General features: G+C 31.4%; 1 protein-coding gene across 1 annotated transcript in view; it reads left to right on the top strand.

Annotated features, from left to right (window-relative positions):
• LOC129231291 (centaurin-gamma-1A-like) overlaps positions 1–12,142 on the top strand; it is a 361,060-nt gene that overhangs the window by 337,476 nt on the left and 11,442 nt on the right. The window contains exons 14-17 of the mRNA XM_054865578.1: positions 63–140; positions 231–327; positions 2,285–2,402; positions 10,309–10,413. Coding sequence (XP_054721553.1) covers positions 63–140; positions 231–327; positions 2,285–2,402; positions 10,309–10,413 — 398 coding nt within the window. The remainder of the gene's footprint in view (positions 1–62; positions 141–230; positions 328–2,284; positions 2,403–10,308; positions 10,414–12,142) is intronic.

A 12,142-nucleotide genomic window follows, 5' to 3' on the forward strand; every position in this document is an offset into this window, starting at 1 on the left:
AATAATGAAATTTCTGCACAGATCAAGTTTTTTCTTTTAAGATTCTTTTGTTCTAAAAACAGGATCGAGAAGCTTGGATATCAGCTATTGAACAGCAAATTTTGACAAGTTTGCAAGGCAATGAAAGTTGTAAATCAAAGGTAAAATTTAAATCATTGATTTTCTTAATATTTCCCCATTCTTAATGAGTTGTTAGATGTATTAAATCATTATTTATTTTAACTAATTAGGCTGGACGTATAACCGCTGCTGTTGATCCAGCATCTATTCAAGCAATTAAAACCACTATCTCAGGAAATAGCCATTGTGTTGACTGTGATGTTTCAAGTAAGACTTTTTCATTTTTGCTTCCATTGAAAAAATTTTACTTTATATTTAAAAAAAAATATTGGTTTTGTATCAATTTATTTTACAATTTACTCTTTATCTTGACATTACAAATTACTACCTTTGATTCTTTTTTTGTGTAAGAAATCATAACATATCAAAGTACTTAAAATTAAATAAACCATTATAAAATAACAAATGAATTCATAGATTCTTTTTTGTGTGGGAAATGCCAACTGAAACATATAGCTTTTTTTCTGTTGTAGTTTGAATTGTTTTCAAGCATGATGGATGTAGAACCAGTTAGCACACTATTGCATGTCCTCAAATCAAATGTCTTTCACTTAAATCTATTTTCAATGTGAACTTCGTTTGATTTATTTATACATTTTTTGCATTCTACTGCTAAAAATTTTCTTTTTGTGAATAAATCACCCATCTTATGAATGGAAATTGGGTAATTTTGAATGCTTTAATCAGAATTTAAGTATGGGAGGGGATCAGCTTCATCAAGAGCACTGACATCATGGGTTTTCTTCATCACGGTAACTAGATTCACCTCTTTTCAGTAGTCATGGTTTTAAAAGCACATGTATGATTGCTTTTGGTTTAAGTTTTCTTGTATGTAGGAAATAATTTAGGTCAAAGTCTTATCCTAGATAACTGAAGGAACATTTTTCAGTTAGAAATGATTTGGGGAGGAGGGGGCAAAAAATGAAATAAAATAGTGCAAGATTAAATCATATTTGTAGTGCACAGTACCCTAGCTCAACAAAAATCTTCATAATTTCAATGACTTAATTTTTAGGCTAAGATGAAAACCAATCATTTGTTGAATAATATGGAACCATGATTTATTTTTAGCACCTTTTGTACAGATCACTTGTCTTATTTTACTCAGTATTTTTTATCTGTATGTGTGACAACTGTTATGCAGTGTGATCCCGTTTGACATGCAAGACCTCTACTGTCATAACCGTAACTCCTAGATGCATAATTCCAGTTGCGAAAATAATCAAAATAAGATGCAGAATTAAAAATTTGAAAGTTTAAAGCGATAAAAAAGTAAGAAATAAACAATCATACTTTTTATATGAACTCTACGTCCCCTAATTTATATTTTGGTAAATAATCTCCATTGAAAAATAATTCACCCAAAATATTTTTTAAATATTTATAGCCAAAACTCAAGAAGATATTCGAGTTTTTGGGACCATGCAGAAGATGAGATTGTAACTAATTGCCCTTTCAGTAGAATGACAGGTTGTTCAAGTAAAAAAACTAAATATTTATTTTTTTCATTGCTATTGAAGAATGCGCAAATGTTATGTTATGAGATGCAAAAACACAAAGAAAGCTCTTACAATTTGAAATGAGTAGTTTGAAATACTATTCACACAGATAATTTCAAACCTTGTTAGCCTCTATATTCACCCTGCCCCCTTTCCCCATGTATAATTAACTGCAAGTGTAAAGTCATGTAATTTACAAAATGCTGCATTTCATGTTTCGGTGACTGTTAGTTGTACAAATATAAAAATTTTGGATTTCGCAAAGTTTTTTCACTTTTTTGATTTCCCTAAATGCAATGTAGGGGGTTTGGGGACCATGTAAAAAGCTAGATTTCGTATTTTTCCACTAAATTTTTTTCTGCTTCCAACTTTTCTTATCTGAACTTGACACCTTATTTTGACTGTTTTTGCAATTGGAAGTACCTAGAAGTATCGGTTGCCAAAATAGAAGTCTTGCAGGTTAAGCAGGAACTCACTTTACCAGTCAGATAGGACTGATTTTGATGTGTCTTCTAACTCACTAAAAAATACACCACTCTTAACTGATCTTTAATTTTAAATTTCTGTGAATATGAAATTGATTTTTATTGTAATATTTTCTGTTTTAACTCCAAAAAATATTTGAATGTAATGAAAAATATTTGAATCCTTTGTTACTATTTTAGACCCAGACTGGGCAAGTCTGAATATTGGAGCTCTAATGTGCATAGAGTGTTCTGGTATTCATAGAAATTTGGGTTCACATATCTCAAGAGTCAGGTCACTAGATTTGGATGAATGGCTGTAAGTTATTTTCAATTTCTATAGAGGATTCATAGAATAAACACTGCATTCCTGAGACACTAAACTTAACAGTTCATGTATAAGGGGAACTAAGCTCTCTGAAGGTGTGGGTTCTTCATTAAACCAATTTTTGACATTTCAATAAGATACATTAGTGAAAGCAGAAGCAACTTAGTAAGCAGTATAAAAGTATTTAGTACACAAAGTAAAATAAGGCACCATCGTCCCAGTTTAGTAAAAGTTAGAGAGATTTAAAGTTTAAACTTATACCTAAAAATGAAGGAAAAACATTTTTAAATAGCACTTTTGCTTTGCTATATTGATTAAAAGGACAAAATTTAAACGGTAAGTTGAAAATTAGGAACAATTAAAAGCACTGGTATCAAATGACATAAAATACGAACCATGTTTTTTTTTTTTTTTAGATTCTTTTCTTTGTCTATATTTTTAGTAGAAACTGAAAAATTGGTTGAAATGTGAGACCTCCCCCTCCTTAATCATATGCATTATTTTAGCTGAGATGCGAATTCCAAATTTACTGTTTGAAAAGATAGTTTCAAAGTTCAACTTTGATTACACTGGGCAGCCAAAAAAAACCCCTTCAAAGGCTTCTGATACCAGTTTTGCTGATTCTTATATAAAATGAAGCAGAAGGGAGCATTATATTAGCCATTAAAATTCTACTAAGGAGCTCCTGAAGCAAAAAGTTTAAAAGCATGAAAATTTGTAGCAAGTTATGGGGTACCCCTGACATTTTTTAAATCATCCAAAATAATCTTTTTCCCCCTAGGGACTTGTTTTACAATTTTTCCACTAATTTTTTAGTGCAGAACCAGAGTTGTGTACTCACTCATATGAGCCCCATATCCAAATTTTTTTCCGTAAAAAAAAATCTTTGAAGCACTGCATGTTACACATGAGTTGCACCGCAGATTTTCAGTAATGAAATTTTCTGTACTATTTATAGTTATTCAAATACAAATGTGGCGACCAGCAACAGGCTCTTGGCCCAGCTAGGCTGGTCCTAGTCAGTTTATAAGTGCCCAATGAAGATCAATGACCCTCTTACAGCTATCCACCCCCTTGCTAATTACCACCTCTTCCAGTAAGCTATTTCAAGTGCTCACGACCCTACTAAAGAAGTAATTTTCCCTAATTTCCAGGTTAGTCTGAGTTTTGAATAGCTTCCCCCCCCCCCTAATGTCCCCTTATCTTGCTTTCTGTGAGAAAAATTAAACCCATTAACATCTTTCATTTTGATAAATTTAAACAACTGATAACTGAATCATGTCCCCTCTGGCTCTCCTTTGCTCCAGGCTATACATATTAAGCCTATTAAGTCTGTTATTATAGCCTAAATCTGAGAGTCCTCTTACTAGTCTAGTAACCCTTCTTTGAACCCTTTCCAACACAGAAATATCTTTCTTGAGATGAGACCAAAACTGAACAGCATACTCCAAATGAGGTCTTACTAAATTCCTATATAATGGTTGAAGAATCTTCCTCAATTTGTTTGAAATAGATCTATTGATAAACCCAAGCTTTCTATTGGCTTTGTTACTTGCAATGCTGCACTGTTGACTAAACTTGAAATCCTGATTTATTAAGATACCCAGATCAATAACGTTTTTTGCGGGCCTAATGACCGAACCCTGTAAATAATAACTTGTAAGCTTATTTCCATGACCTAAGTGTAACACTTGACATTTCCCTACATTAACTGCCACACCCCACTTATCCGCCCATTTCGTGATATGATCTAAATCCTCTTGAAGCTGTCTTACTTGTTCCCTACAATCCTCATAACTTTCATATCATCAGCAAAACAATTAATGTTTCCAGGAATATTTTCATCAATATCATTCATAAAAATACTAAACAGAAGAGGCCATAAAACTGATTCCTGAGGAACCCCGCTTAAAACGTCACTCCATTTAGAATGATTTACTCTCTCAACTACTTTTTGTTTCCTTCCAATCAGCCAATTCCTAACCCAAAGTAAGGTTTTTTCTCCAATTCCTCTATTAGCTAGTTTGCTGAGAAGAGCAACATACCTTATCAAAAGCTTTTTGAAAATCAATATAAACAACATCCACACACTTTTTGTTGTCTAAAGCCAAGGTAACCTTGTCATAGAAATGCAATAAATTAGTAGCACACAATTTACCTTTCCTGAAACCATACTGCAAACTAATCAACAGACTATTAGTCTAAGAAATTCATAATCTTAATTTTGATCAGAATTTCAAAAATCTTACAAGCCACAGAAGTCAGACTTACAGGTCTATAATTCCCTGCTTTACCTTTAGACCTTTTCTTGAAGAGCGGCGTAATATTAGCCAGCTTCCAGTCCTCTGGCACTGTCCCCAAGTTATGAGAAGTATTGAAAATATTTAAAATAACATCCACTAATTCCTCTGCACATTCAACTAAAATTTTTGAATAAATATTATCTGGTTCCGGAGCTTTAGTTGCTTTAATTTTTTTCAAATAAAATAGAACCTCCTCCCTGGAAAATACAAAATCCTTCAGCTGTATGATAGCTTGTGTCTTGTTAGTGTCAGCTGTTGAGATGCAGTTATCGTTAAACACACTGGAAAAAAGTTATTAAGAACATTTACAATATCCCTATCGTTTTGAATTAAATTTCCATGCTCATCAACCAATGGCCCAATTTGACTACTTCAAGCTTTCCCAGTATTAGCGAAAGCAAAGAATCTTTTAGGATTTCTGTCAATGTTATCTGCTAGCCTTTGGTCCAATTCCTTTTTCTGAATCTGTACCAAGTACTTAAAACTGCGTCTTGCATTACAATACTGAAGCGTGTCAGCACTCTGATCAGTTTCTTTAAACTGATGAAAAGCAGCTTGCTTATAGTTTAGAGCTTCTTTTATCTCCCTTGAGAACCACATAAGCCAATATTTAATACTTACGACTTTTCTTCTAAATGGAACATAACCCCAACCATTTTTGGCTAGTTTTCCCTTAAATTCCGTCCACTGCAGATCTAGGTTGCTATTTTCCAATCCTGATGAAAATACCTCCTTTAAGCTCTGCCTAAGTGCGACAAAATCAGTGTTTCTGAAATTGGGCACAAGTCTGAAACTTTCATCTTTGTATGCTTCAAATTTAATCCAGAACCTAATACTGTTTTGATCCCTATCTTCAATACCTTCCCCTACACACAACCCCTGAACAGAACTTCCTACATCACAGAAAACTATATCCAAAATCGAATCCTCTCCAGTTCCCTGAGTTACAACTTGATCTAAGAAACAGTCACCAATTACTTTTAAAAATTCCTCTTCTCTGCCATTTTCGGGGTAAAAATTATTCCAATCAATACCTGAAAAATTGAAATCCCACCTTATGATGATGGATACCTTATTGGACGTGTCACTAGTAATACAATACATCTGTTCGTCTTGTCCCTGGCTCAAATTAGGTGGCCTATAAATGTTTCCAAATCGCAATTTTTTGCCCTTATTGCTCATCAATCCACCCAAACCATATCAATATCAGTAGGTTTATTGTTTATGACCAATTCATTGCAAATGAAAGTGTCTCTAACATAAAATTCAACTCCACCACCTCTTTTTCCTACTCTATCTTGTCTAAACAAATTATGCCCAGCAATACACAATAAATCTGTATCAAATTCAGTAGCCCATGTCTCCGTAACTCCAATGACATCCAACTTCTCATCTATAATTATGCTTTTTAGTCTGAGAGTTCAGCACTTTTAGTGCAAATATAATCCTCCTCAAAAACAGACTCATCCTGCCCCTTATACTGGCAGAACACACGACATAAGTCACAAGAGATCCACCTGTCCCCCTTCCCACTCTTAACCACTTTCATTATGCATATAACACCCATTTCTACTCGGTGAAAATTCCAAAAGGCAAACAAAAAAATGCAAAAAACACAGAAAAAATACTAAAAACAGCAATATAGCAGTAAATAAACTGAGTTTCTACACCCAACAAAGCACACAAATTCAAAACAAGGAGATCACCACAGTTAGGCTTAGCTCCAAAAAATGCAAAAACACTTCAAGAAAACAATAACAGCAAAAATTAGCTCCCAAAACACTAAAATACTAAATTACATTATGAAATGCAATAAAAATACTAGAATTAGACAGTAATAATAAAAAATATACTAAAAAACCACTTATCCAAACAGCAGCAATAAAACTCCCTGCATCACAGGTGCCCTCTGGAGATTAAAAATGAAATTAAGTGCTTATAATATAACGTAATATTTCTGGGGATGCCCCTACTACCTATCATGATTGCTAGTGATTTGATTGTCACCGTGGGGCAACTTGCTAATTGGGGTGGTTGAAATGTGAGTGTTTTTCTTATTGCACGAGTTCTGGTGGAACTTTTATTTATTTATTTAGTGTTTTTAATTGTGAGTGTTTTTCTCATCAAGCGAGTGAAAGCATGACTTAACAAAAATTTCTTTTTATTTTGTTTTATAAATTATTAAACCAGGTATGTACCTAAATGGACTGAAATAAACGAATAAATCCATTAGATGTAATAGTTGTTAAGGGAAATAGGTGGTGTGAGAAAAATTCTCTGGCACAAGTTTTTATTTTGAGGCTAGTTCTGGATGGATAAGCAAGCTAAAGGAATATGATTTTTGTGGAATATTAGTTGAATGAACAAGAGTAAGAAATCAAACCTTCAGGGACAAAGTTTATAAAGTTTAAAAGAAATTTAGGGTTTTCACTATCTTTTGAGTTCAATTTTTTTGTGTTATAAATATTTAGCATTAGTAAAAAAAATGTGAGTTAGAATCATAATTTTTTAAAATAAATACTATCTTCTCTAAACAAAATGATCAATAGTAAAATAAAAAGACAGAGGGGTTGGATAATGACTTTGAGTTATATTTTGGGATTCAAACTTATATAAAAATAATTTAGTGCACATAAGTTGAAGTGAAGTGTGTTGTAAACTACTTTTTGTGCCAAAAAAAAAAGTTTTTCAAATGGAAGTTAATCAATTTATATAAGAGAATGCTTCATGTGTTTAAATTATGTAATTGATTTTATAAACCTTGCATTTTGTCCACTGACACACAATATCAAATAAATGAAACTCACAATTCTTTTTGATAGCTAGTGCAGTAATTATTGTGTATTGCACGAGTAAAATGTCTTTCTTAAGAAATAAACTTATCCAATATAATTCTAAAGAAAACAAAAGTAGCTGTATAATTTGTACCTGGGGACACCAACAACCAATGTGAAACAGCTTGAGTTGTAATCACATTTATCTAAATCCTACAATCTTCGTGTTTTCAACAATCATTATTTTATTCGCAGCTAAAATCTCAATGTTACATTTAATTCAAGCATAATTAAAGTAATTTAATATCTTATAGATGTATTCCTAATGTGAGACAATTATCTCTTGAAGTGCTCAAAATTTCACTGGGCTGGGGCGTGAAAGTTAAACAGATCCCGATTTTTTTTTTAAACATTACCACCACTGTTTGCAAAACTGATATTTTTGACATTGGTTGTTGTTGCTCCAAAGTACAAATATTAATATACTATGACTATTTTTTAAAATCCTTCACATTTAATTACCATAAGTAGAGATGGGAATGGCCTGAAGAATGGTGGAAAGGAAACCAGTTTTTTTTTTTTTTTTCTGAAGGGGTTTATTTCCACTTGGAAAAAATTGAAATTACACATAATAATGTATTCAGAATTTAAGATATACATTCCCATATATATATATATATATATATATATATATATAAAATTAAGCAAACAGAATTACAAATATTAAACAAACTATACATAACAAATGATGATAAAAAGGAAAAATGCAAACAGCTATTAAGTAGGAATAGAAAAAGAGTGAATCCAGAGCTCATCAGCCGTGGAGGATTCATTAATTATGGTCAAAAGACCAAAATTTAACTATAAACTAGAAGAGAATGCTTAAGCTCCAGTACATGTAATACAGAGTAACAATGGGCAAACACACCACTTGCTAAGCTAAAAACAATAAACTAGAGCTCAAACCTAAAACTAAAAGCAGGGGGTTTCGCCTCGACTAATTAGGAAAACAAGTTCCGATAATTAGCCTTCCACGGGACAGTACCTGCCAATAACAAAATTGTCTTACCTTGAAATCCGCGTAAACATGTCCTGTCCGTTGTTCAGCCTGATAAAAAAGCCTATCCATTCGTCAACAAAACATTAAAAATATAAAAAACATATCCGGAAAACAGTCCAAAGACGTACCAGGTCGCCTGTTTCGCACGTGTAAAACTTATCCACTACGGTGATTCATAAAAAAATGGTTTGTCACGGTTGTATCATACATTTACACAGTTAAACAGTTTCAAAAGAAGCGAAATGTTCATCGAAGGCTATACTTAAGCAGATGTTTTCAACTAGATTTTTAGGGAAGTTATTATGAAAAAGTAAGTTTTTGAGTACTGAAATTTCTTGCTTAAATGCAGAAAAATTCAATATTTTTCACTTTTATTATTAATATATATATATATATATATATATATATATATATATATATATATATATATATATATATATATATATTTTTTTTTTTTTTTTTTTAAATTCTTTTTATGTTCAGCATCCGACCTTGAAACACCGACTTTGGTAATGCAAGCTTTAAGATAATTGAATTTCCCTGGGCATCACAGTATTATATGCTATTTTCTCACTAAAACTGAAAATGCACAGGAAAGAATTATATCAATAACATCAAATTAGAGAAATTATTTAATTAAATTTTAGGATGTATACCTTGGATATGTATATACAGTAAACTCCCGATTATCGGTGGTCGGATTATCCGCGGGTCTTTTTGCAATTTTTTAAAAAAACTTTTATGATTATGTTCTTGTTCGTTTTTAGATTTTACATATATTTTTTATCTTCAAGGTTAGTAGATGCACTGTAGCAATGCTTTTAGTTATAATTTAAATGTATGTGTGATTGTTATTAATATTTTTAAACTATTGTATACCCTAAGTATTGTCTTTTACCTACTATCCGGATTATCTACGGTTTTTGCGTGTCAGCGGTTACCGCGCCACCCTATTCTGCAGATAATCAGGAGATTACTACATATGTATGTGCAGTACACACGTATGTAATTGCATGTAATAACTTTTTATTACAAAAAAGAAAAACAGTTGAAAGCCTCACAATTTACCAAAAAAAAAAAAAAATAAATAAATAAATAATAATTTAGCAGTTTATAAAAATCATACCAAATTCAAAATTAACTACCAAATGATGATTAGACTAAATTGCATAATTTTTGGTGATTCGAACTTAGAAATCTACTGGCAGTTAGAAATGGGGCTTTTTAATAGTAAAAATTTTATGCATACTTTTAAAAAGGAAAAATTATACAGATTGCATGTATTTTCAAATAATTAGCACTTTTTAAGTTTTAAAAGAAAATATAACCATAAAACTAAATTTTAATTTATAAAAATTCAATTTTTCCATTTTTTCAGGAAAAAAAAACACTTTTTTTTCTCACGACCTCAACATTTCTGAAATTTTTTTATCTTTAACCATAAAAATATTAATTTATCTTTCAACTGTAATGTATAACAGTGGTAGTTGCTGAGGCTTCTGAGGTGAAATGATTGCGTATTTATGTAGCTGGTTGTATTTGTGGTTGGTTAAGAAATTATTAATTTTCATTATTCAATTATGACATTTTGTTTTTAATACCTTTTGTTTAATAAAATTTTAAAATAAATATTTTCATAGAACTAGCAAAATTGGTAACTAAACTGCCACAGATTCTTTAAGTCAAATTTTTTGTTGAGTGTGAAGTAAATTGTCATAGAAAAAGAATTATCATTCTAAGTCACTTTTTATACTTTATAGGCCAGAGCATGTGAGTGTCATGGTATCTCTTGGAAACACTGTAGCAAATAGTATTTGGGAAGGTAACACACGTGGTCGGGCTAAGCCTACTCCGAATTCCAGTCGGTAAGTGCAGCAGAAATTTTATTTATAAGTTGTGAGTGCATCCCCCCCTTTTTTTTAAAACTTTTTGAAAGTTACATAATGAGACCTTATCCTATATTTTTTCTGGGAAATACACATGCAAGAAATGCAATAATATATTGCAGTATAAGACGCATTGGTATACAACAGTAGGTATACAACAGTATGAATGTTAAGAGTTAATTTTATACTTTAAAAGAAAAAAAAAAACAACTTTTGCATGTCATTACATCTTAAATTGGTAATAATTTACCCAGTTGCTGAGCAGCTGTACTCACAAAATCAATACAATTGATGCCACTAGTATTGCTTCACATTTAGCACAAGTATTTTTCATTTAATAAATTTCTTTCTAATTACATCTTTCACATTATTCAATTTCATATGTATTCTATGTTGATGCTTCTTTGTTTTTTTCTGTATTTGTTATTTTGTAGGTTTCTTTTTAAAGCTTGGTTATATTGATTCAGTAAATGATAAATTCTTCAACTTATTGTTGAACTTGTTTTAGGTCCATTGTTTTTGTGCAATGTTTTAACTATCTTTTCTTAAAATTTTTTTTAGCGCAAATCTAAAATCAAGTCCCGCACTTTGATCAACTGTCCATTTGCTGTAGTGGCTGCTTTTAAGTGATATGATTCCAAAAATCCTTAATCTCCCCCCTTCCTTAATTTCCATTATAAAAAAAATGATGTTTTGAAAGATGCAAAATTTAAAATATTACCTTCAGTCAGGGATAGATAGAAGGGAGGGGCGATCGCCCCTCCCTTGGGGTACTCTCCACCTGTAATTCTTCAAAAATGAAGTTCAAAAAATGAAAATTTAGACTAGTTTCATTGATGTTGGGAGAAGGAAGGTTTGGGTTTGGGACCCTATCTCAGAACTGTTTCGGAATTGAAGTCCAAAACCTTTGTGATCAATATTTTTAAATCAGTATACATATAGTAAAAAGTAAATAATAAAAATCAATTGCCAATCCTTTGAAAAATTTCTGGATCTGTCTTTGATTTCAGTAAGCTTTCTATTTTGGAATGTCAGTTTCATTGTTGGAAAATAAAATTATACAGGACTTTACCAGATTTCAAATATTAACTTGCAAAAAATATGGGAATTTGGGTTTATAACCAGAATACAATCCTCTCTGTTAGCTTGAAATGATTTAAATCCATATAATTTTCTCCCAAAATAAGGTTAAAACATCTCGCCATAAAGACAAAATATTATGAAGCTACTGATACGTTCTATTTCAGATCAGGCAGGGCCTGTCACATGACCATCATCGATTTTTTTTTGAAAAAATTACAGTAGTTACATCTAAGGGACAAATGAAATATCCCAAAAGGATTTTGCAAGAAAAATATTTTTTCTTCAGTTACAGCCTACTAAAATTCTGCACAAAATCCGCCATTTTGGAAAAAAACAGCAAAACACTCCATTTGAAATTAACACTAATTCAAAAGTATTTTACCTACTTGGAATAATTCTTTTTTCTAAAAATAAATAAGGATCCATGTGTCTTCTAGATATCGTTTTTGAAAATTTAGTTAAGTTTTTTGTTGAAGAAAAAAAAAATTTTACGGCGAAAAAACAGCATATTTACCGATTCTATATTTTTTCCTCGTGAAAAAAGTTTTTTTTACTAAACAGAGATGGCAGTCTAAACCCCTTATGTGATAGTTTCATAGTATATTTTATTATAATCCTTAGATGC

This window comes from Uloborus diversus, chromosome 10, assembly GCF_026930045.1.
Source record: "Uloborus diversus isolate 005 chromosome 10, Udiv.v.3.1, whole genome shotgun sequence".
Taxonomy (NCBI): Eukaryota; Metazoa; Arthropoda; class Arachnida; order Araneae; family Uloboridae; genus Uloborus; species Uloborus diversus.